This window comes from Ammospiza nelsoni, chromosome 7 (assembly GCF_027579445.1).
Source record: "Ammospiza nelsoni isolate bAmmNel1 chromosome 7, bAmmNel1.pri, whole genome shotgun sequence".
In the NCBI taxonomy this organism is placed as follows: domain Eukaryota; kingdom Metazoa; phylum Chordata; class Aves; order Passeriformes; family Passerellidae; genus Ammospiza; species Ammospiza nelsoni.
In genome coordinates, this window is record NC_080639.1 from 18,967,025 (window position 1) to 18,993,269 (window position 26,245).

Here is a 26,245-nt window from a genome sequence, read left to right on the forward strand (position 1 = left end):
AGCTCTTTGTCATGGATGGGAAGGCTAATCAAAGTGTGAGGCAGCCTTGCTGTTCCAATTTCATCTTTCCAGAAAGACTGGTCTCTGAGATACTGAGGCATCAGTTTTTCACCTGATGGATTGTTGATGAGGCTTCACAACCAAATCCTCAGGGTGTGTGAGTTACAGAGCTGGCTCTAGGCAAGTTCAAGTTAAGCCATTTGTATCCATGTCACTTTGGATGTGTCTTGTTTGGTGAGCAATTAAAAAAAATAGGTCATATGTTGTACTCTGGAGATAGTGCTGTTTGTGATTCTCTCAAAATTTAAACATTTTGCATGCCTCAGACCACTTGCAGAGTAAATGGAGTCCCCTGCTGAGTAGCTAATAGGAGAACTCACACTTTCAAGAAAAGTGTGTCTAATAGCAGGGGATTACTATAAATCTCCTGGTTTGATGTACACCCTCGCTTAAATGTTATGGGAGTGGCTTCAGTACCCTGCAGCTTCTCTATCCCACTTGTAGCTGCAGCCAGGCGTATTTAGAAATTCACTGAAGGCAGAAATTTTAAAAATGGAGTTATCAGCTCTCCTTAGAGATATCAAAAATCTAAAATTAAGTAGTTGGTTTACCTTTTTTCCCTCCTTCAAAATACTACATGTGCTTATTATTTTTAAGTTGAAGCCACAACTCTGGGGGATTTTTGAGTTCTGTGATAGTTGAACATGGACTGCATATATATTTATTCAATTTTAAGCAGAGAAAGTAAAAGAAGTAAAACTACTTTTGAAATTAATTTGTAAACTGAGTGCATTACATATAATATTATGTTGTGTACTAGATAGTATTGATATGAAACTGACCCCTGAAGTAGAAAAAAGTCCAACCAGAAAATATTTATTTGGTAAATATAACGATTACATTTGTTCATGTTATACTCTTGGACATAGCATCTCCCAGGCACTGTTTGTGGTTCCCAGACTGCTGATTATTTCTAAAAGAATCTCTGGAAATTTTCTGAAAAACTAGGTTCATCCACAGAACATCACTTGAGCAATTAATGGTTTTTAGTAATTTTGTAGTTCCCTGAAACACTAGAGAAGCTTCCTATATTTTCTTTTCTGGGCGAAAGATCTCTTGAGCTTTGTCTGTTTCCTGAAAGCCCTTGCTTGGGTGTTTCTAAGACAGCTTGATGTTCCTCAGCTGGGCAGAAGGCATTCAAGCAGGTGCTGAGTGTAATAAGGCTAGATAAGAGACCAATCATGTTTTTAATTGCCTACCTCTCCCTGGCTTTGGGAAGTGGGTAGTGCACCATGATTATTCTGCTGGTCATACTTTCAGGTACACACTGGGAAGGTTGGCTGGGATTTGTTTATGTTACAAAGAGCATGTTCTTTTTAATAAATCTGGCTGTTAAAGGTAGTTTTGTGGCTGCTACAGCTGTTAATCTGATAGCAGACATAGCTTCAGTTCTGTGGAGGTCATTTACCCCCTGTGTAATCACAGCAGTGAGGTGAATACTCACACTGGTGGCCGACATCTCTTTCTAGACCGATGCTGTTCTTAGGCATTTTGTGCTTCACAGTACACCTCTCCAGAGAAGTGGGAATCTTAAGCTTGAAAGACTCCTGAGGCAAATGCTATTTTAGTCTCATTGAAATCCAGCAAGGCACCAAGTACTGAACAAAAACCCCACAGAAATTACAGAAGAAATAACAGGAGAGACTTGAAATCACCTGAATCAATAGGAGTTCTTACCCTGCCCTGCACATAGGTGAGTTCTCAAGTGTTACTGCTGCTATTGCTAGTTCCCTCAAATACCTGACCCATGAGACTGCAAGTGAACTGATAGGATGTTTCTTGTATTGCCACACATGAATAATTCAAGAATATGCAGAAGATACAGGCAAAGTATGATTACTCTTTTCCCATGAGAAAATCTGAGTTGGTGTGTTGGGTGGACTTTCAGTCACTCAGTATCTTCCTTGATTGTTGAATGCCTTTAAAATTAGCCCATGTTTCTGCTGGTATCATGCAGAAAACATTAACTAAGGTGAGAATTGTCACAAATAGCTGCAGTGAAAGTGGTTACCTTTATCTCAGATTCATCTGTGAAATCATCTGGAGTTTTATTCTGTGAAACATGCAATGAATGTGTGAGCCCCTATTTTTGTTCCCAAGTATATTTTTTTCCTTTTTAGCTTATTTTTTTGCAGTGTGAATATTTTTATTTTTTGTGTATTTTAATTATTCTTTTGCTTTGAAAACAAGACATGGTTTGTCTCTTTCCACAGTAAAATTAAGAATGTCATCTTGAGTCTGCTGAATTAGGGAAAACAACTTGGATACACTGAAAAATGTTGTAACTTTTGTTTCCTGTAATAGGAGGGAGTTAAGGCTGATTGGGACAGTAGTCATATACTATTTGTGCTAGTATACTCTGAAACAAAGAATCATGAGGACTGGAACTTGCAGATTCAGAAAGGGCAAGTATGCTTCCAGTGTTAGAGTTAAGAAAAGAGAAACAATCATTCAAGTTATTATTTAATGATGGACTGAAACTTGCTTTTGAGAAATTACTTCAAAACTTATCTCAGATAAAATGAAAAGAGAATTACCTTTTACCTGGAAGATAAAAAAATAGTAACATTTTTCTCAACCATCTACTTAAGAAAATTTGGTATAAATTGACATAAATTTGTTATTGAAGCAGAAGTACCACTAAAACTGTGACTGATTCTATTAAGTCTTCTCCCACTTTGTACTGCAAAACAATCTCATCTTCTCATTAGAATGGCTGAAGACAACTCTGTGAGTGACTGTAGATTGCTTTTCCAGATCTGTAAATGTTTCAGATGCACCTGTCAGGCCATACACCAGTTACTAACATTCTCCAAAAATAATGACACTTCATTGTTACTGAACTAACATAACACAGCTATTCAAACTTGGCCACCTACCTACGCATTCCAATCTAGAAAACACTGTGAGGGAAGAAAATTGAAGTGGGATCATCATTTGGCAGATACATATCATAAATTAGTGATCTTCCCAAGGCTTTTCACTGAACCAGCAGCGCAGCTAAATAGCTGTCACTGAGGCTCTATGCTTATATTGTAAGGGAATGGAGTAAGGAGAAATCATTAATACAAACATTATTAAACAGTCATTGATTCTTTGGAAGATAAACTGAGAGGGACATAAAAGGATTCTCAGCTGTATCAAGGCACCAAGGTAAGGAGTGCCAGTTATTGAAAGCTGCTTGAGTCAGGACCCTGAGTGAAGCATAAGGGTCACTTATGTCATGACAGCCTTTGTCCACCTGTTGAGGATCTGGTTGCCTGTGTTGGGGCAGAACTGTCGCCTGGGATCAGGTGCTGTAGATAGACCTGTGGGAGAGAGTCTCACTGGGGACTTGTTGTCTGTTGAGAGGTATGTTTGCACTCCGGTGTGAGGTTGTAGGTGTGCCAACTCCTAGTTCTATGAAGATCATGTGATCTAATCTCCAGTCCCTTGTCACTTGGCTACCCAACTTGACCACTCACTTGTTTTGTCACTGCTGATGTTTCTGGCAGTGAATGATTTTTGCCTGATCTGGGGAAGCTGTTCCCACTGGTCTTGCTGTCACCCTTTGTGCCTGGTTGGAGTTCTGTGTGTGGCTCACCTGCTCCAGGCCACCAGCTGCTCTGGTGAGAAGGGGACAGTGTTCCCAGCCCCGGGACAGTTAGCTGGAGCCATCAGCAGGGGCATTACACACTTTGGCTTTTTTAGAGAATTTCACGGAATTTCAAATGGAAGGAAACGGGACATGTAGGACTGGGTTTTCTCTAATTAATATCACAAGACCCATTTATTTTGGTGTGAGAGATTGTAGCCAAATGTAAATACCATTATAAATGTTTTTGGAAATGATGGTCTACCTTGGCAAGCCTCTCTAGATCTTTAAGACCTTCAAGCTTTCCATCTCTTATCCAGAATGAAATACTAATGGATATAATTTTACAGACTATGTTAAAAAAAAGAAAGTAATGTTGAAATCACTGACATACTTAGTGTTTTGTAATTAACATTTTCCCCCCTTTTAAACCACTAAAGCACTTTGTGGACTAGATTACTGTGCCACTACTGTCAAATAAGGTAGGAAATATTTTATAATATTTCGGTTCCTATTTTTACCCTGATTTACATTATGGCATATTAAAGATTTCCGTAGTTCAGATTGGTGAACTGATGTTTAACTTTAAACATCTTTACACTTTTGGTTTTCATAGTGGATTTGACATAACACTAATTAGTACTGAAGTACAACTTTTATCACATTTTTGCAGATATAATTTTAAAACACTTATTCTGATTATTCGTTTAATATGATATGCTGATTCAAATTAAAATGTTGACTTGTTTTAATAAGAACTCTGACATCTGTTCATACATCCTTCATGTAAAACACCTAACAAGAATTCTGTTAGTCCTGTAACATAGTGGTTACAGGACCAAGGTAACATTTATGTTTGGTAAAAACATTTTTTTTATGGTATGTTTTTACCATTTTAAACAAAGATGTTTAATGCTAGTACTTATTCCCCAACTATCTTTTTGAAACCATTATCCTGAGGAGTAAATAATATTTGAAAGAAGGCAGATTTTTAATGCAGAGCGGCATAGACATCAATAGCCTACAAAATACACTTTAAAAATCATGCTCTTACAAACATGACACAGACTCTGCTGTAGCACTGTATGCTCTAAAAGCTGCAGATATATTTTAGAAAACACTGATGAAGCCATTACTGCTTCATGCATTTGTTCATAGTATATATCATTATTCAAGAAATTTAAGAACCATAATGATGGAAAATCACACAGAAAGAAAAGGAACATGGACTTTGTCAGAAACAAGGGCTACATTTTTATTCAAGAGGCCCATAATGATGGAAAATCACAGTGAAAGGCAGAGACGAAACAGGGATCCCATAAAGGACTGACACACCAAGTGGCACAAGTAGTAGAACCGTCATAGCAAGTGGATAAAAATAAAGAAAACAAAATTAACTAGAGAAGAGCTGGATTCAGGGATGAAGCAGAAAACAGAAACAAATCATAGTAAATGCTGAAGATTAATTTCAAAGAATCTGCTGAGAATGAGTGCAGAGATAAGTTCCATCAATATTAATGAAACTGAAATAGAACTCCAAATGACCATGAGTACAAAATGGCACACAAAGCATTTTCTTTTAAATAGGTTGGAGATTAGATCATAAGACCTTCCCAAAAATGAACAGAATACACACAAGATGTTATTATGGGAAAAACTATAAACAATCACAACATAATTAATATTTCTGTAGTGCTTTTTAAAGATTTATCAGCACGGGCATTTATTATAAAAGGATGGTTCATAGAAGAGATATTTAGGAAAATAAGCAGAGAAGAGTATTTTCTCATGTCCAATGTTCTACAAATATCTTGAAGGGATCTTGTATAACTTCAAGTAGCAGTCTTTGACTCTTTTTTTAAAGCAGTCTGAAAGAGCTAGATACCTCAAATCCTTAATAATATGTTCCACTTCAGGTTTATGTAATGCACAAGAAAATATTGCCCATCTTGAAAACGAATAACCATAATATGTAACTTGACAGTAAAAGCTCTGTGCAGTCAGGAAATAAACTTTCGTAAGTTACTTAAGCTGCCCACTCATATTAGACAGCCATGAGTACAGGCCATGGATCTTTTAGAGATTCTCATGTTCTTGACACTATAAAGTTCTGTGCCACCAGCTGACAACTGTATTCACTTCTCATCAGATAGCCTGTGGTTAGAAACAAAGGGGCACACTTTAAAAACCTGATTTTTAACAAAGACCAACACAAACGTGTAGTTTCTTGGATGATGTCAGGAGCCCTGTAAATTGTGACTGGCATATCAAATGTTGTAGAATCCTTAGCGCAAGAGCAGGGCAAGTGAGTACCTTTCTGATAAAGATTGCTCTTCCCTATGAATGTTCATTGTGACAGGCAAGATTTCAGTGTCATAAAGAGAGATTCAATCTGTTTCACTCACGTAAAAAATTAAACTATTAAAGGTTTTTTCATCTGTCACAAGAATGGCCACGTCTTTCTTCTTCTGATGTTATTTCAGTGCCTTCTCACAGCTGATCAGTAGTAGTTCTTCTCCACTTTAGGGTTCTCAATGCACTTGCTGCTGATGCACAAACCTTTCTTTTACATTGTAGTAACGATGTGATGGTCTAAATAAAGCTGAGAGGAATAAAAATACTTTGTAAAGCAAAGTCTTGGTTCAAAAGGGAGACTGGGATATAAATATACACATATATATATGCCTTACAAAGTATTGTACTTTGCCTTACAAAGTACATAATTCCAGCATAAAAAATACTGGAATAAGTGCAAAAATAATGTAGATTAGGTTTGGCAGAAAAACAGTTATTTGTGGTAGGCCATATTCCTGTGTTTCTTCATTGGGGCAGAAATTACGTAGTGGCAGCCAGTAGCTAAACCCTGGCAGATAATCCCTTTCCAGAATTTATTTGGGTTCTGGAATTCCTAGTGAAATCTGTGTCCAAGCAGTCATGCTGTTAAGTCAAGCTTTGGTTGCACCCACAAAAATATTACAATCATGAGGCAATGGAATTTCTATGACCACGTGTTATTTCTTAATATGGTGATAGTAAGCTTTACCACGTGATAAGTAATTTCTTAGTGTTTGGTAATAGGGTTTTATTGTCTTTCCAGAACTCCTCTGCAGAGCTGTTCTCAAGCTTTGGCTGCTCAGTCAGTCCTGCTGTGTGCATCCTCCAGAGCAGCAGCAAGCAGGGCAGGACAGTGATGTCTTCAGATATGGATGTGACTGTAACTCTCCTTTAGGACAGCAGGGCATGGGATACAGTGGGCAGCTGACTGCTGAGCAGGTTTATATCAGGTGCACTGGCACCTGAGCACTTGTGCCAGATGATGGTGGGTGCAAGGCAGCTGTGACAAGGCACCTTTAGTGATAAGGACTGCCAGGGTCTCTGCAGTTGCTGTGGGCTCTTGCTTTATGCTGGCCCCACCAATAGTGTGCATATACAGGTTGTTTCCTAAGTTAAAACGTGGCAAATCCAACATATGCAGATGAGAGTACTGCACAGTTGAGAATAGAAAGTTAGGAACGACTTTGTAAGTAAATTATGGGGAAAACATTGGCATTGAGTGAAGCTTTGCTGAGCTTCTAAGCTTTTCCAAATAGAGAGTTATGAAATGACAGAGTAGCTAAAAAGTCCTTTCCTGAACGCACAAGTGAGGCATAATTGCATTGTGACTTTTTCTTATAAATAAAAACACTACCATGAAATTAAAGAAAATTATATATATATGTGATCTGAGTTTTAAATTGATTTTATTGGATTTTTGTAATATAGTAGCTGAGGTATGAGGAAGAAATGATTGGATTCTTATTATAACCATAAGAATGCAGTATCAGTAGTATGCTATTAGTGTTTACATGTAAACAGAAGCATTGTATAGAGTAAATCTCCATTGTATTTACAGAGGTCACTGTAATGCTAATGTAGAACAGAACTGTCGCCCCACCTTCTCAAAGGGTGCAGTGCTACCCATGACAATGTTTCTGAATTGGACTGAGATATACACTCATCTGATCATACTAAACAATATAGCTTCATGAGGCAGAACTAGCTGACTGCAGTTGTAAACTCTTGACATTTTCCTCTGCAATCCCATCTTGAAGGTGTAGTCTGTATCCCTGCTACCCTCTCTCTAGGGCTGATGTGCTTTTGGGCTTTAATCAATAAGCCCAGAGGAACATATCCCACCCCCTTTTTGTGCACCAAGCTCCACATCCAGCCCTACGTGCAGTTTTTGTGAGCATTCTGGGTGACCTGGTAAAGGCTGCAGATTTTCAAGAGCATAAAGAATTCTTTGCTATTTTGCAAATACTGTCCTAACTATTTCCCACAAGTAACTCTTTTTCTAGGCCTCTAGAAATGTAGATGACTATGATTAATCCCTTTTATCTGAACTTAGCAGGTTATAAAATACTTTACAATCTGAAGTTGAGGTAGAATAAATATAATACAGAAAAAATTTTAAAGATTTCCAGAATTGCTACATGATGTCTTTCAATATTTTGTTTGGTTTTCATTTTACAGTCATTTTGCAAATATGTAGTGTATAAAATGTATCATTATCACCTAACTAGCACACTTTATTAGGTATCTCATTTTGTTCTTCCATCAAAATAGAATGTATCTTATGAGGCTAGAATATAACTGCTCAATCTGCATTAGATCCAGAATGAGGTTTATGGCTTTTTTTTCTGAGATCATGTTTTGAAGTTCAACCATCCAGACAGATCTCTCTATACATTTTTCTGCTGTGTTCAATAAATGGGATAATTCTGTCTATCCTAAGAAGTTACATCACAAACATTTTTGTGCCCTAGAAGAGAAAGATTAATTGTCTTTTAAAGCTAGCAAGTCTACTATTCTTGCATAGGCATTTAATTGCACACAGTTAAAAATCTACATTAAATGCCAAAACTCACATTATTTTGGCTTTTGATGTTGTAACTTCAAACTCGTACCCGACACAAAATGTAGAGTTTAGAGACCTTTATAGAAAAGTAATTTTATTTTCCCTAAGGTTTCTTTCTTGCTGTTGTCTCTAATGCTGCTGAACACTGTCCAAAGATTGCAAAAAACTGATTCAAGAATAAGTCCTCCTGTGGGTTTATTCCTAATCAGCATTCTTGCTGGGTGGGCTGGTTTTGAATTTTTGTTTGCTTTCTTTTATTGAAGTACACAGGTATAGTCCAAACTCAGGTATAGTCCAAAGGCAGAGACAGAAGTCTCCCTACTTATAAATTAGAGGATCTTCTTTCATGTTCAATAATAACCTTCAAGGCATGAGAAGCATTTAATACTTATACTCCTTTTTCATAGTTTGTTGTTTAACTATTAAGTCACTTGATTAGTACACAATTCAGTGCTACCATCTACAATGCTAAATAAAGTGAAATCTACATCTGTTTATTAGACCACTACCATTCGTTTTGTTTTAACAGTTTTTTTTTTTGGTCATATGGTTTATTTGTTGAAAAAAAAGGTCATGCTAGAATGCCTCTTGGAGAGCTAGAAAAACCCTAGTATTGCTCACCTCATGATCAGTCCCAATTTAATTTTTTTCTGTTTTTATTAGTATTAATCATAAAAATATTTTTCTTTTATAGTAGTACTTTTATTTTGCAAAGGTACTGGAATGTTTAAAGTAGACCTGTCATTCTTGAACTGAAATTTTATTAATTCACTGGTAATTTGTCCTACTATAGAACCTCTCTCTTGTTGGCTTTCTCTCTTGTGAGCACATCTCTTTCACTATTCTCACTATGAACATTTCAGTATGCATTATGCTTGTTAGAGACATTGTCTGTGTTAAAGCTATGAAATTCAGCTGATATTTCCAGAGGTATGATCTAGAAATATTAATAATATGTGGCATATCAGGCTGTTCTGCACTAGCACTAGATGCTTCTAGACTGAGAGAGTCTGGGATGCCACAGAAAGGGGTGAGAGAGATGTTTTATGCCACCACAGCAGTCCTGACCATCTTTGGAGTTGCACTAACACCATTAACCACTAATCTGTTACCATTAAAACAAGGACAGTTATCAATACAAAAGAATAGAAATGCATAAATATAAAATGCAAAGGGCAGTATGACTAGAAGTGTATAAAGAATGGACTAAGTTCAGATTCTCCATGAAATCAGCCAAATCCACAGCTAGAAGAACAAACACTGTTGAACTCTACCAAATGTAATGTTTAAAAATACTGTATTCAGGAACAGTTCAGCTGTGTGATGACTACCTTTAAACTTCACAGAACTCAATGAAAACCATTTAGTTTAGACCATGCCCTTGAGTTGTGTTTCTTTTTAGTACTGAGTGTATTTATTGCTGGGAGTCATCTGGCTCCCTTCAAGTGGCAGGGACCTGGGTAATTCCAAGCTGGAGTGTACAAAAGCAGCTGTGTTCTTCTCACCCCCTGGGCTGCACTGAATATTACCTGGTCACAGCAAGGATCAGGGGCTCTGTCTTTATTCTCTCAGTTCTACAAAACCGCTTATTTTTGCAGTTAATGGTGACTTTGCTGTAAATATATGTTCTGGGCAGCAGAAAGCAAAGACTGTTGGTGGCAGAAACAATAAACTGTTTGTTTTATTACTGTCTCTTAAACATTGCTTTTAATCAGGTAGAGTTGCTCCAGGGCTGTTTGGCTTCTGCACATGATCCAGCTGTACAATAAGCTGTATTTGTGCAGTACTTCAGTGTTGGAGAGTTGACATTGAGATGATTGCTTTCTAGATGTTAGTGGTTTTTTCCATTAAACTTATAAAACACATTTTTTATGTAATATGGTCAAGATTATTATGGTTTAAACTATGTATGCCAGTTTAAAATGAGGTTTTCAGCATTATGACAGATTTGGATAGAAAATTCAGCCAAATAAGGCAAACCTTGACTTTAAAAGCAACTTGAAATCAAAAGCATGTAAGATGAAGTGTTAGGTGGTCATGAGTCAATTTCTAGCTGAAAGAATCACATGCTTTGAAGTCCTGGATCTGCATTTGGTGAAGTGGCCGTGCTAACAGTAAGGTGGATATAGGAGCTATGGAGGGGGAGAGGGGAGAGGGAAGGGGAGAAGTGGGCCGTTTTTACAGTACCTTAAATGAAGAGCATAAATTAAAAACTTACATTCAAACTTGCACATTTTTGTACACACATTGCTGACTGTGGTACTTTATGTAGTCACATTGAAGTACTGCAACAAAGGTAGGCAGGATTTTAATTTCCTTTTCTCTTCCAGTTCAGCTGTTTTCCCCAACAGCTAAAATCAAAATTATATCTATAGTAGGCTTTATTTTTTGTGTATACACAAACACACACACATACACTCCTTTACTTCATGTATCAGACTGCTTATGCTTTATACCTGTATTGTGCTTACAAATTGGTAAAGTTAAATATTTTTATTTTAAGAAGACAAGATGTTCATCTGCTGAGAGCTATTGTGCCTAGGCTGGACAACAAAATAGTCTGGTAAGAGCTTTAGATTGTGGGAAAATTTAATAAGCAGAAAAGCTCTCCAAAAGTAGCCTTTCAGGAAGTTTGTGGCCTTATTAATAGAGGTAGGCAAATCCATCCTGTACTGTTTCTGTGAAGAAGTCCTGCAGAACACTGCTTTCAGGACAAGTAAAGAGTCTTGAACTTTAAAAGGGTGGAAAACAATGATGTTTTTATTTTGTTCCTGAAAAGGAAACTAAATTTGATTACTGAAGATTGTAATTTATGTATGTGAAGGGTGCTGGTGCTATGCTGAATTTATAATAATTTCTGTTAATTTCAATTTTACTGAATGTTTGGTGTAGTAATACATTAGCTTTATCCAACAACTAAGTAACTGTATCTGAATCTGAATTAGATATACTTTTTTCCCCTCTTATGTGTATAATGGTAGATTTTAAGACAGTAGAAAGACCACATAAAAACTGTTATTATCACTATGCTAATAGAAAAACTGAACAGTTACAGCATTCTCTTCCTCAATATTATTGTTGCAAAAATCTCATGCCACTGAAATGTAAAAGTTGTAACAGACATTTTTTATGTATAATTTCAGATTAGGCTTAGTAAAAAAGTGTCCTTTCTTTAAAAAAAATTCAAAAATATGTTCAATAGTATATTCCTTTTACTGTGGCTAAGATGATATATATCTGATGATACTCTCACCTTGACTCCTTCACTCTGGTGTTTTTCAAGTTTTGAGAATTTTGTCTTACTGCCTTAAAATAGGGCATGCTGTAAGAATAGTTTTTACTGCCTTCTCTCCTTCAATTTTCTTAGCAGGCAACACTTGATGGTGCCTGTCTTTAATGGTTCAGAGAAGCAGAGCCTGAGTTAAAGAAAATGTCTAATTTTTTTAAGTGTCCTGATCTGACTTCTGTAACATTTTCTACAATTAATTTTTCATAGATTCTAAATGTTTCATCTGTTCTTCATAACCTCTCTATTTTATTTTATTTTATTAATTTGCCATGTAAATGTTATAAATCAATCACAATGTAGTTACAAGAGTCTCCTGACCATATGCCTTTTTATCTAGATAAGCATGCACAAAAATCTAGTGGTGTGCCTCAGCTCCAGTGCTCCTTTGAATCCAAAAAGCATTCTCTGGCTATGGCACTTCTCTGGGCATGGGCTCTTTCACCTTTCCAGTGCTTCCTGCTCTGGTGTACCTGGGTTGGCAAACAGAGGACCGGGATCTTGGCCTGGAGAGGAGGAGGCTCAGGGGTGACCTCATCACTCTGTACCTCTCCCTGGAAGGAGGCTGTAGCCAGGTAGGGGTCAGCCTTTTCTCCCCGGCACCCAGTGACCGAGGACATGGTCTTCTTCAGCTGTTCCTGGGAAGGTTTAGGTTGGACATGAGAAGAAATTTCTTCACAGCAAGGCCGATTTAGCATTGGAATGGGCTGCCCAGGGAGATGGTGGAGTCTCTGTTGCTGGAGGTGTTTAAGGAAAGACTGAACGTGGCACCCAGTGCCATGGTCTGTGAGTGCCATGGTCTGGTTGACAAGGTGGTGTTTGGGCATAGCTTGCACTCCACGATCTCAGAGGTCTTTTCCAGCCTCGTCGATTCTGTGATTAGCGCGGGTGCTCCGCCGTTCCGCGGCAGCCGCTGCTGTTAGCTGCGGCCGGGCCGGGCCGGGCCGGGGCCGCGCCGCGCTGTCACTGCCGGGCCGGCCTCGGGCCGTGCCGGGGCGGGACCGGGGCTTCGCCCCTCCCGCCCGGCGCGACCTTTCCCCCGTGGCGGCGCCGCCCCTTCCGCCGGCGCGTCCGCGTGCGAGGGGCCGCTGGCGCTGTTGCTCCGAGGCGGCTCCGCGCCGAGGTGAGCCGGGACCGCGACCACGGCCGGGACCGCCCGCCTGCCCGGCCGCAGGAGCCGCGCACGGGCCCCGGCCGCCGCTGCTGCCGCCGCGCGGGGGCCTCTCCTCGGCTTCCTGGAGGCGGAGGCCTGGCTGGGCCGCTGCGCCGCGCCGGGAGGGGACGGGGCGTGGAGGGGGCGCGGGGGTGTCGCGGGGAGCTCAGTGTGCCCTCCTCTTGCTTGCAGATGCCCCCGAAAAAGGGAGGCGACGGGGTTAAGTCGCACCCGATTATCGGAAGGTTCGGGACGTCGCTGAAGATCGGCATCGTCGGGCTGCCGAACGTGGGGTAGGTGCTGGGGGCCGGGCGGGGAGGCTGCCCGGTGTTCCCGCGGGTGCCCTGCGCAGGGTGGGCACGGACAGGTGCGCACTGGAGCTGGGGGACACGAGTCTCACTGCTCAGTGATGCGCTTCCATCTTTAGCTGGGAGTACTTGCGGCTGGAGCGACGCAAAACTGGCAGCGATAGGCAGGTGTGTACGAGTCTGGACAGGATAATAGGCAAGGGTTCGAAGAAAGGAAAAGTCTTAGTAATTGCTGAGTTTCATAAAACCTGAGTCTTTTGTCTTTTCTGTTTTCTTACTTCCACTGTAGTGTATGCGTAATGCATGTTTTCGTGCAAATACTTAGGCAAACGTGTACAACAAATTCCTTTTATGTTTTGGGATGATGTACAACAAGGGGTTAATTATTCCATGTCATTAGCAGTGAAGAAGACTTTGTTTCTTGAAACTTCTTCAGAGAAGAAGAAGTCTTCTCAGTGAGACAGGCCTAAGTGACAGTTTGGAAGAGATGCTGGAATGTTAATAATTGATTTCTGTCATGCTTCTCATCTGTAGTTGTTGTGGCTCCTCACAGGAGTTCTACTTGAAAAGGAGAATGAATTGATTACCTGGAGGATATACATGGGAAACTTTTTGGTATTAATTCCTCTATCCTGTTTGCTAAGAGAAGGTCTCAGCATTCTCAATCTTTAACAAATTAGGTTGTGTGCATGTCTTAAAGCTGTAAGCACTGCTGTCTTATGTTTTCATTATAATTTATTTTATTTTTCAGGGTGTAGCTAAGATGTGCTCCATAAAGGAAATAATTAGCTGTAGCATTGTACTGCATGTCAATGGGTATAAATAGCATTTTCAATTATGTTATGACATAACTTTCAAAGAAAATTGTTAGTGACTTTTGAGCTTGTTGGCTGTATGCAGAGCAGCTCTGAAAATCACAACAACCTGAATATTTATTGTAGAAAATTTGGGAGTTAATAAATCAAGAATTGCTCTTTCAGCTTAATAAATGCCAGCTAACAAAGTAATCTGTTACTTGGCTTAAGGGAAAGTGTTCTTTTTTTCCCCTGGTAGAGTAGACTTGTTGCTACTGATACTTAACAAGGATGAAAATAGTTTGGTAAGGTATAACTGTATCTTCATATGCACCAAAGATTATTGGTAACTGATTAACTGATGTGGTTTGCTTTTTGTGCCACTTGTTTTCTCTTTTCATTGTTGACTTTTATTGCTAAGATACTGAAATTGTGTCACAATGTAAATAAATCTTAAGGAACAATATACACCTGTGGAAAGGGTGAGTCATGGCAAAACTAGTTAAAAGAAAAGTTTCAAGCATCCATACTGGTGTCTCGCTGTACTTGAAGAAAATGAGAAATAGCCAGTAGGGCTGTGCCTTGCTTTTGACTTCTTTTTTGCTAACATGTGTGTACAATATACATACTTAGGGGAGTTTTAAAGGGTAGAGAGGAGAGGTAAGCATCACTGGGTTTCAGTGGGGCATTCCAGATGTGTGTGCTTTCTGCTAGAATCAGGGGAATGTCACTGCTGTTGAAGTAAATGGAAAGCTCAGTATTGCTTTGGGTTAAAATGGGGTTTAATCCAGTACTTTTAAATGCTTCTAAATTGAGCTACTTTAAGAATGTTTGTATGTCATTTATAGGAAATCAACGTTTTTCAACGTGTTAACAAAGAGTCAAGCGGCAGCCGAAAATTTTCCTTTCTGTACTATTGATCCGAATGAGAGTCGAGTGCCTGTGCCAGATGACAGATTTGACTTCCTATGCCAGTATCACAAACCTCCAAGGTAATTCTTAATATTTTTCTGCAGTTAGGCAGCTGAAGTAGTATTACTGAACCAAAACTTTTCATGAAAGTTTAATGCAACTATAATGTCTGGAAGTTTGTTACTGACATCGTTTTAGAATGTGAAATTATATGTCTACCTGGATTTTACCTTTCCCACACTCCTGATAAGACCTTTATTTTATAAGAATGGTAAATGTAGGAGCTCTCAGTCATTGCTCAGCACCATTTGGTGTTAGTTGTTCCTGTCTTTGAAGGTGGTTGCTCCCAGGTGCCATGGAGGATCTTCTGAAGAGATTTGTAAAATAAACAGTAGTGGACATACTTAACTTATCATAAGGTTGCTCATTTGAAAGATTTCCACCCTATACTTTGAAACATTCAGAATATTGTATGTGCTCTATGAAGCTAAACAAATATCTCTCATTATCCCTGCATCCTCAGTTATTTGGCAATAAGTTTTGTGGGCAGTCGTTTTTCGTCCCCGATTTTTCTCCTTTCTCTCCTTTCAGTAGGCTCTGCTACTTGTTCCTTTGTCCTGATTCTTTCATTATTTCAGGAGTGTGTTAATTTTGTCACATCATTTTTTGGTTCTTTTGCTATTGACTGTAAACTGCTGTGTATGTTCAATGTGGGAACTTCTTTTTTTTGCTTGAACAGCAAAATTTAAGGTGCTTTCAGAAAACAGGAACTTAAATAGGGACTTGTGACTCATTAATTTTAGTTTGCAGTTACTTGCAGAGGTATCCTGAATCAAGTGAGAGTACATAAATCATGGGGCAAACTAGCATGCACACATATGCTTTTTTCCAACTCTTGGGCCTCAGTTTTAGAACCAGATCTCATCCACAGTTAAAAAAGATTGATTAGTTGCTAACCAAAAATCCATTTTCTGACTTAATTGTCAGGTCTAGGCAAGCTGTTTCTGTTTGTAACTATTGTGCAGTTTTTAAATACTGCATTAATATGAAGCTGTTTGTTTAGGTGGATTGTTATAACGTTATTTTGTTTTTCCTGCTCAAGTCAGTATTAAGCATGATGGTTACTGCATGGATCTTAAAACTGCTGAATTAGAGACAGAGCTTTCAGGCTGTTGACTGTGCAGAGGTAATGACACAGCTTTTAAGTTTTGTTGCCAGTTTTCTTCTAACTTGTGCTATTAGTGCTGCTTTGGCCATGTCAGTAATCCCTTTTTATTCTCTCTTAGCTATGAAGGGCTACTCCCATATTAATAGCTGAAGTGACACGGAGATTATTACCTCTTCCCTCACCCTGCCTTTGGCCATCTATCTTCTCAGGGAGTGCTAAGATTGTAAATACTTGTATGTATGTTCTCTGACTCACAAATTCTCCTTCCCTCTCTCCTAACTCATTGCTCTAAAGTATTAATGAAAATAGTATATTTTCTGTCTTTACTCTGTAAATATACTGAGTTTGATAACAAGCTGGATAATCAGCTTTTATTTGAATGATCTTTTGACTTTCTACAGACATTTGTTACTTAATGGATGTGGGCATTAGTGGATAGTTATATCTCCTGAGTTCACTTATGCTGCTTATATGATTTTTGTATTTTGCTGTAACAGTAATAAAGCAGAGAAAATTAGTGGTAGTCCAGTAGGACACTAGACTGAGGTAATTTACTGGGCTCTTTGTGCTTGTTTGCCTCAGACTAACTCAGGAAAAGAAGGCTGTAGTCACAAAGATAGGCTACTGAATTGTAATTTAAATGTCTTAATTTCTCTGTATAGTCTTGATTTTGTTCTTCATCTTTATGTAATACATTCTGTGGTAATTTTCTACTTGTTTGGATTAGTAGATGTAATCCATCTGTGCACACACAATGTTTATAAACAGTGAATTCTCTTTAAATTGGACTCTTGTCTAGCCTCAAGATTTTGTCTTTCAAAATCTAAAGCATTTGGGTTTTTATTTCCCATATGTTACACTTAGTCTTCACAGAAGTGCAGTCATTGTTGGGAGATGGGGAAAAGAAACAAGGGGTGACTTTGTCTTAACTGAAATAGTGTGTGACAGGACAGAGTGATCTTGCCTTGGTGCCTGCAGGGAGCCAGGAGAGGGGCGAGGGGCAGGGCTGGGCTGGCAGCTGCTGTCTGTGCCACTGAGCTGGGCCTGCTCTGCTGCAGCCACAGTGACTCTGTTGCCTGGGGCTTTGCTGGTGGGAGTTAGTTCTGCCCGTCTGCCATTGGAGGAACAGTTGGCATCTTCAAGTACTGTTTGCTACTTGGAGATCCATTCCTGTCTCCACAAGAGAAGAGAGGAACGGATCAGCTTCATTGGGGCTGCTGTGCTGTCACTTGTTAGCCCATGCTGAAAGCTGACTGGTATTAACTGGAAGTGTAAATGTTTGTAAGAGAAATCACATAGGCAAAAATTGAGAGACAATTATCTACAGGTAAATCTGTATTTAATAGATTAAGTACACTGGCAGAACTTGTAACGTATGCTTTTTTTCTTTCTGCAGCAGTGGGATGTATGTGACTATTGACAGTAAAGTTGAATGATATAGACTGTACACGGAAGGTGGGCTCTAAGAACTTACAGTAAAAGCTGCTATGTTGCTGCCAAATGATACAGATGATTTCTTTGAGCTTCAGTGTTACTACTGTGTGCTTTTTAGTGTGAATGAAACTGCAGATACTAAAAAAAAGAAACCTTAATATATTAAACACAATTCTGAATGCTCGTGATTTGAAGGTATTTGTTTATATTATGTTACTAACTTAATGTATGTATTTAAACTACTTATTTGTTTGTTACAAATTTCATACAATATTCAGTGAAAACTCATTTGTTACACTGTGCCCATCTGTAGCTTTCTCAGAAAGGAGATGGTTGATTTTGAATTTTGTTGTCCTCCTACCTCTGTTACTGCAGTACAGATACATTCAAGCAAGGTTTTACAGACTAAAGATTGGATTAGTTCCAGTTTTGTAACTGGAAAGAGAGTGTTTTCTGTAGACTGATCGACTTCAGCAGGAACTAAAGCAGAAAGGTGGTTTTCCCCCCACCTATCTATGAATATTAAGTAGGTAGCAGAGGATGAGGTCTCCTAATTCTGTAATGGAAAAAAGATGTTTTTCATCTCAACAAGTAGCTCCTGACATGAAAATAATGACATGGAAGCCAGAAAGAGTTGCTCTGTTAACTGCAATTAATATTTTATGGGACACTGTGTGTTTAGGAGTGATGAGTGTCTCACACAAAAAAAGAACTGTGTGCATAGTGCATCTGAAGAAATTTTAGTAACTTAATAAAAGCTTTAATGAAGCTATTTTCTTCATTATAATGTTTTTTTTTTGTTTTAAATTTAATTAAAGTGCTGCTTAATCACCTTAAACTTAGAACTACTTTTTTAAAATGTAAGCATGTCAAACTCATGTAATTTGAGCAGTGATTTGTGTCCCAGCTCACAAATAGCTTGAAAGCCTCTGGGTGTATGTACCCACCACTCTTAGGCCATGGGTCCCCCAGCCTGTTGCCACAGTTGTGATGTGCTGTGCCTGACGAGGAGATGTGCCTCAAGTGACACTGGAGTCCAGCCTCAAAATGGTTTTCATCGAGGTGGAAGAGGAAACTGCAGTTTCCTCCTTATTTTATTTATTTTGTGCCCCAGTAATCTCCTCACTGCAATTACTTGCATTTTTTCTACTTTAAGTTACATGACTAACTAAAAGAAGTACTCAGGAAGAGGCACTGTGAGCCTAAGGTAATTAACTACAGCCTAACTGTAAGTAATTACACCCAATGACTGCTTTGGCTGATAGGAATCAGCCTGTCTGAAAATCTTAATGAAAAGGTCATTTTGAAGTCTTATGTTTCTGCTTCCTCCCTAGCTTTAAATCAAATGAGATTATAAGCAGGAGTGAGTTGAGAGAAGGGATGAATCAAACTGCTTAAAGAGTTGTCAGTATTTGTCTCATTCCCGGTTTGCACCTGTGAGTTGCCTTGCACACGTGTTCCCAAACACAAAGTTTATTGCAACCACAAATGTTTCTCTTCTACGTAGACTATTTGTAGTCTGTCTTGGATGTCCTTTTCAAACTTAAATTTTAAAGCAATTTTGGTTATCTCAAAGGAGGATAATATCTAAGTTTTAACTAGGTATTATATATATAGGTATTTTATATATATATTATATATACCCCTCTTAAATTCCACCTCTGTCCATTATACTTCAGGATCTCTTTTTTTCAGCAGATTGCTTTGATTTGTTCTATTGCATTGCAGATTGATAAAATGCATTCATTTAGCTCTTTACTGCCCAAGTGATGGTTACTGAACTAAATGTGAGTAAATCCCATCGCTGTCTAGATCAGAAAAGTCTTCTGCAATATTAAATGAAAGTTCCCTTCAACTCATTGTAGGATAGCATACTCAGATACGTGATAAAAGTTTAAAAGTCAAAATTATGTAAACAGTTGCTGGAAAGCATTTTGTAGAAACCAGCTCAGCAGAGGGAGTTTGAGAGACATCCTGTGGGACTTGGGCTGTGTTTAAGAAGACCATTTATGTAAACGGAAATCACCTGTAGTTTCAAAGTGAGAGATCAATAACTTAGCAGGCTGGGACTGTTAACATATCAGCATCTGTAAAAGAATCCCATTTTTTAATGAAAATTGTTGGCAATTGGTAACTATATCCTGCTGTTAATGTTCTTTTTCCTTAGGTGTTACTGACTTTGCCTGCTCTTCAGTTTGTTCTGAGCTGTGTAAATCAGCTGGGCTGTGATGTGTGTTCTGGCATTGCTTGTTTGTCAGCAATTAATGACAAGTCTTAAGTAATGGTGACTTGAGCCATTTTTTCTGCCTGATGAGAGGAGGCAAAATGTAATTAGTTGTATTTTGTTGGTGTAATAGCTTACAGAATAGTTTGAGAATGCAGGTGTTTGGCATGTCTAGGACACGGAGCATGTGTTGTAATCCACATTGAGTCTCTCTTACCTTCTTATAATTCATATAAGCACAATTTAATTAGCAGATTTTTCACTTCTGGCTTATGTGCCATTAGGTTCAAGTCTTGTTTGTCAGTACCATGGATAAAATGCTATTAATGAAATCATTCTTCTTAGAAATGACCGTGGTTCGTCTGCAGTACCTCATTCTTTGGAAACAGATTCCTTTAACTGCCCAGTTGTGCTTACATTGGTCAAAACTGCTTGCAAGATTGATTGTGGGAGCTGTAACAGTCTCTTGGAAGAGGGAGTTCCAAACTGTTCTGTTTGGAAATGAGCCAAAAATAGCGGTGAGGACAGACAGAGAGTTGAATGGCTCTCAAAGAGATTGCCACAATATGCATGTTCTCTTTCTGTCTTGCTGCTTTTACTTTAGGTCATTTGTGAATGGTAACAGATGACTCTTACTTAAGTTGTATGAATTTTCAGGAAGGAAGAATTTCTCTTTTCTGCAAAATATGTAACCCTATGGATGCATAAGCCTTTTATTCCTGAAAAAGCCCTAACTACAAGGCTGCAAAACTGTACTTTATCTGGCCCAGTGAGTCTTGTGCTCTTTACTGTGTGGTTGCTCATACAGTGAAGCTGGTACACTAACCTGAACTCAATGCTAATGCTTTTTCAAGTGTGGTAAAAAATCCCTGCTCAAGAATTAAACCTGTGGTTAAAATATAGAGATACTTCTGGATTTGGTGTTCTGTTTCATGTTATAAATCCTTGTGACATGCTTTATGGTAGATTGGTGTAGCACTGATTTGTATAAATGATCAGTTGATGCCACCTGTTCCTGATGATCATTTGAGGCTCAGTGACATTATGCTAATGCTGACTAATGAATCTTAAGAAATTGAAATTAATATGTTTAGAGGAGGAGGAAAAAAAAAGCAAAATGCAGTTAAGTCTTCAATAAGCTATATTCAGTGTATATGGTACTTTCCCCTCATTCTGTGCAGTGTTCTCTGTTTATTTAGTTTCATAATGTTGACTCTTTGTCCTTCAGAGTAAAGACAAGTGTGACTACTTTGTGCCTTTTTCTGTTTTTCTGTGTGTTCATCTTTGTACGATGAAACAGATTTAGACCCGGAAGGTGTCTAACAGCGGGAATAGTTTTAATTTGCTTGGAATGTGAACTTTGTGGTACCCGAAGTGAAGGTGAGAAAGCGCCCTGGAAACCCACACACTTCAAAGGTCTCTTGCTTGTGTTACTCAGCTGTGAAAGAAATGTGCTGGGGTTTTTTTTCCATTGTGTAGCAAATGAGGTTGATTCTGGTGATAGAGTGGCCATCTGCATATGAAGGTCTCTGTCTTGCCCTAATGTGGCATCTTTGTAGTGAAAGTGTGAATTGTTCTGATGGCTGGCCAGGAGGTTAATCCCACCAGAAAGGTGAGAGGGGAGCATAGAACACTTCTTACACCACCTTTGTTTTTCTTAAAACACAGTTTAAAATGACAATGGAGAAGTGCTTTAAAGAGAGGCTTTTTCTGTCTTGCTGCTGAGTAGTTAAATGTCAAAAAGCAAAGACTGGGAAGTTGCCTGCAGTTACTTCTGAAGTGTGTTAGTTCTTGTATCAGGCAAAAGGAGTTACTGGGTTAATGCATTCATATTTATTGACTTCTGTCTTCAGAATGTGGGTTATTCTTCCTAGTGTCTTAAATGAGGATTTGTTCTGAGTTTGTGTACTGGTAGTTAAAAAAATGTAGTGGGGCAAAAAAGTGAAATTTGTAAAATTGGTTTACTTCATAGTGTACTTATATTTGTGTACTTTTGACTACATTCCACAGCGTTAACTCGCAGCACACAATATCTGTCTTCCCAAGGATGGGCCCTTCTTTTCATGGGCCTAGTGAAGTTAAAAGTTACTGCTGTGTTACCTGAATATAAGTAACACACTGTATTGTGTTACATAATTGTTTTTTTCTAAGTACATCACAGATATTAATTACATGGAGCCTGTCACTAAGTTCCTATGGTATTATATCTACAGGTTTAGTGACTTTGAACTTCACCTTAGTAAACAAAGAGATTTTGTCCAGATCTTGTATTGTGAAATTATTTTACTTGAAATAAATAATTTTTCTTTGGAAGTGTTAGAGCAAGGTTGAAAACAAAACTGATGTTCTGTATTCAAACAGAGTCTAGTGTATCATATCTCCCCAAAGAGAGTTAATTTGAAGTGAGGAAGCACATCTGCTGGTTTTTTGCAGTCAAATGAAAGTGGGGTAGCACCAAAGGAAAAAAAGTTGGAATTGTGTTTCGTTCTACCTTAATCAGTTGCTCAGAGCAGAGACAAAGATCCACAGATTTCTGTAACTACATTTTTTTCTGTCTGGGCTGTATCTACCATACCAGGCACTGTGATGAAACAGGTGACTTTCCTGCTAGTGGAGTTTGCTGCTGTTACAGATTTGTCGTAATCATGTTGTCAAATATTCAGTATTTGGAAACATGTATTTATCAGCAAGTTGTCACACTAATAAAAATAAAGCTTAGTTTGGCTGTGGACCATAAAGATTTCAGAAGTGTAATACTGCCTAGGAGATTACTGGCTAGGTTATCCCTAGCCCTCATTCCCACCTTTGTGGTTGATTCTGTCTGTGGGCAGCACTGCAAAGGTTGGGCTTTGGAAAAGGCATCTTAAGGTGAACCACAGAATTTATATCTTTGGATTTGAATGTCCTGTTGAGAACACTCACCACAGAACAGGGGGAGTGCTTTCCAGATCAGCTCTTTTCACCCGTGCTGCCTTGGGGTGGTCACACTCCACTCCTTGGGGCTGTGTGGAAGCTGTGGGTTTGGGATTTGCTGCTGTACTTAGTGCCAGTAAAATGGTGAGCTGCTGTGTTAGTCCTAGCATAGTGCTCATGAAGTATGATGGTGATGAAGTGTTTGATAGGAATGAACTACTCTTCCACCTATTTATTTTGGAGCCATCGAGCTGGAGGTTTTGAGACTGGTGTGTGCAGTTTCTGGTCTTTGGCAAGTGGGGGATTTGCAGCATTTCACTGTGGTTCTGTCTCTGCCACTGTTCATGATGATGGTGTTAGTTGCATAGAGCATATGAAGGTTCTTTTAGTCAACACCTTATCACAAAGTTTTAGTGGTTTCTTGGGTTTTTTTTTTTATTCAGCTCGATTTTGAGAAGTAATTTGGTTTAGAGTGTACGTGTAAAGTTTAATGCCCATTATGTTATTTGTTCATTTTTTAACAAGTTGAGAATTTGTGGAGGATAGAAGGTTTGCAGTTTGTAAGTTTCCTGTAACTTTAAAAGCTTCTTTCTGTTTTTTGTCAGCTAATTTGAACTTAATGACCATTCTGTTGTTGCTGTATAAAATATCATGTAAACATGTCTGCTTAACCCTTTGCTGTTCACTATGCTGTTCACAACTGTTTATATTCTAAAACTATCTTATCTGTGTTTTTTTTCCAAATTGTTTGCATTACCCTGGTCACTACTAATTATAATCAGCACTGTATTAAAAAAAATGCTCTTCTGAGAAGGTTGCATAACCTGCTGAACTAAATGGTAACCTTGGAGGTGTGCAATAGCAGAGTGCAATGGCCTTTTTTGTTTATCCCTTTGGTCCTGTGAAAACTGTGCATTGCACATGGTATATTTATGCCACAGCCTTCCAGGCCTGCTTGATTATTGTGTAGTTGTCTGTATGATTCCACACTCCAAAACTAGTTTACTTCATTTTACATAAATATTTACAGAGAACTTAGAGAATGGAAGTTTTACATGGGATGGGGGGAATTCTGTCTTGTGTGTTCCACACTGTGATGTTTAACTTGTTTCAGCAAAGAAGTGTTGGATTTTCATGTTCTGAATTTATTTCTGTGCCAAAAATATTGGCTAATGTGCTTTAGTAATGAAACTTCTACCTTCTATATTTCAGCAAAATTCCAGCATTTCTGAATGTGGTGGATATTGCTGGCCTGGTGAAGGGAGCCCACACTGGACAAGGCTTAGGAAATTCCTTCTTGTCTCACATTAACGCCTGTGATGGGATCTTTCATCTGATGCGTACGTAAATTTACTTACCTGTTTTCTGTAGCTAAGGACAGCATTGTTGTACTGTAATTAATAACTGTGGAGCAAATATCCATTACAATTCAACTTCTGCCATTCAAGTCAAAGCCATCAGTTTTTTCCAGCCAAGACAGTCCTCATCCTCTGCTATGTAACAGGTATGCCTTTCTTCATTAGCCTTGTACTGAAGACCTAAAAAGCAGCTGGGTTTTTGGAAATCTGCAGTAATGATGTTTCATTTTCTTCTGCTGGCAGTGCATGGCAGTTTGTCTAATTTCATGAAGAAGGAAATGTGGAATGTGTTAATAATAAAAGACAGAGATGGAAGTAGAAATCTGCTGCTTTTGTAAATCCTTAAACTTTCCAGATCCTGAGAGCATGAAGTTTCTTTGTTGCCTTTTGCCAGGGTGTGGTCCAAGTTCCTGATGAACTGTGTATCTTTGGCGACCAGTGCCCTGAAACCAAGTGTCAGTTTTCAGCCTCGTGGGTGGACACTGTGAACACGGAATCTCTGCAGTCACAGTAGAAAGTGACTTAAGGAGAACCCAGGCAGGCTGCTCCTGTTCAAAGGTAGTAGGCAGGGGACTGGAGGGTGAGACTTGTATGCCAGCAAGCTGGAAAGGAGGTGTTGGTGAAGGTGAAGTGAAAATAAGAATTATAAAATGTTGGTAGGAAGAGCTGTAATGGGAAGTGATCTGGGGATTGTGCATTTTCAAAGCATGAAAAATTTAGTGTTTGGTTTCATTTTGATTTGATCTGGAACACATTTTCACCTTTGAGCACTGAAAGTGTTGCTCCCTGTCTTTGTGCTGTTGTGATGCACACTACTGCTGCCTGTGGTAATGGCCAGCATGGGAAGCAGAATCCTTCAGAGAAGTGGTCTTTTTCTTTTTCATGGATGCCAGGCAGGAAGTCAGATGCAGGTCATTGTGGATTTGTGCTGTAGACTTTAAGCTCTGCATGCCTGAATATGTTGAAGAAAGGTTTGTTAGGCTCTGACTTAGCTTGGTTCAGTTGGTAATTTTGCAGAAAGCAGTTTGAGAATTACCCAAGTTGTATTAATTAAGGTAACAATAGGTAAGCAAGTGGCTTGATAGGAATGGAGTGTAGTATGGTGACACAAACTTTGGGTAGCTCAGCAAAGGTATTTTATAGTTCTAGGCTGAAGGGTTTGGTCCTGTTTTCTTTATTTATTGATGATGGGTTAAACTGCATTTTCTTTAGGACAGAAGGTATATTTGTTGTTTTTTTAGCTGCCATAACAGAATACACTGTTGTTACCTCTTTGTGTTTTGAGGTGTTTTTTGGAGAGGGCTGTTGCCTGTCAGTTGATCCATCACAAGGTACACAGTTGAGCTCTTACATGGCATAAAGCTGAGAAGAAATTCTGTTTCCACCTAGCTAATTCTCTACTTTCTTTATTTAAAAAGATACAATATCCCCATCTTGAAATGCCTGTGAGTGTTCAGCCTTCAAATTTCCATATCCTTGTTGGACGGTTACTTTTCTTAAAATATATGGTTTTCATTAAATCAATAAAAACATTGTTTATGTGTCTAAGGTATATTTAATGTATGCAAAGAAACAGGCAACACATGGCAACCACACGTGGTAGGGTAACAGGACCTAGTAAAAGGAGAGGTAAATTTGTGTTGAACACCACTGTATTTTGTACATGATTAGTGACAGTACAAAGTAGATTCTCTTAGCTCAGCAAACAAGAGAATTGAGTTTCCTCCGAATTGAGTTTCCTCCTGCAGAATAGAGCAATCCATTATTCCGTTTTGATACTTTCTGTAGATATTTTTTTTCCTGTAAAAGTGCACAAACTGAAAATGCTTTACTGATATTTATACTAAACCAGTTCGTCTCCATACTTAAAAATAAAAATTTCAGATGTTATCCCATTTTCTTAGGGGTAGGGGTATAATTTACTTTTGGTCATACCTAATTCCGAAAACCTAAGATATACTTGGCTGAATGAATGGGGGATTTAATTTTGAAATGCTTGTCTGTCCTGGATAGTGGTGTTTGCAGTCCCACACTAAGCTGACATGGGCTTTGAGGTACAGCTTTGTACATCTTCCAAGTTTCATGGTTTAATTTGGAACATGTCTGGCAGCTCTGTTCTCCATGTTTCAGGTGTACTGCAGTTTTGACTGGTGCAGCAGTGTTT

General features: G+C 38.7%; 1 protein-coding gene across 2 annotated transcripts in view; it reads left to right on the top strand.

Moving 5' to 3' along the window:
• The first annotated feature begins 1,573 nt into the window (after positions 1-1,573).
• Positions 1,574-26,245, top strand: part of OLA1 (Obg like ATPase 1) — a 104,187-nt gene continuing 79,515 nt past the window's right edge. The window contains exons 1-4 of one of the 2 annotated variants that reach the window (XM_059476234.1): positions 1,574-1,753; positions 13,163-13,263; positions 14,921-15,064; positions 23,936-24,063. In XM_059476234.1, coding sequence (XP_059332217.1) covers positions 13,163-13,263; positions 14,921-15,064; positions 23,936-24,063 — 373 coding nt within the window. In that variant the 5' untranslated portion in view covers positions 1,574-1,753. Of the gene's footprint in view, positions 1,754-12,861; positions 12,941-13,162; positions 13,264-14,920; positions 15,065-23,935; positions 24,064-26,245 lie in introns of those variants that run through there. The other variant, XM_059476233.1, reaches the window with a different exon arrangement.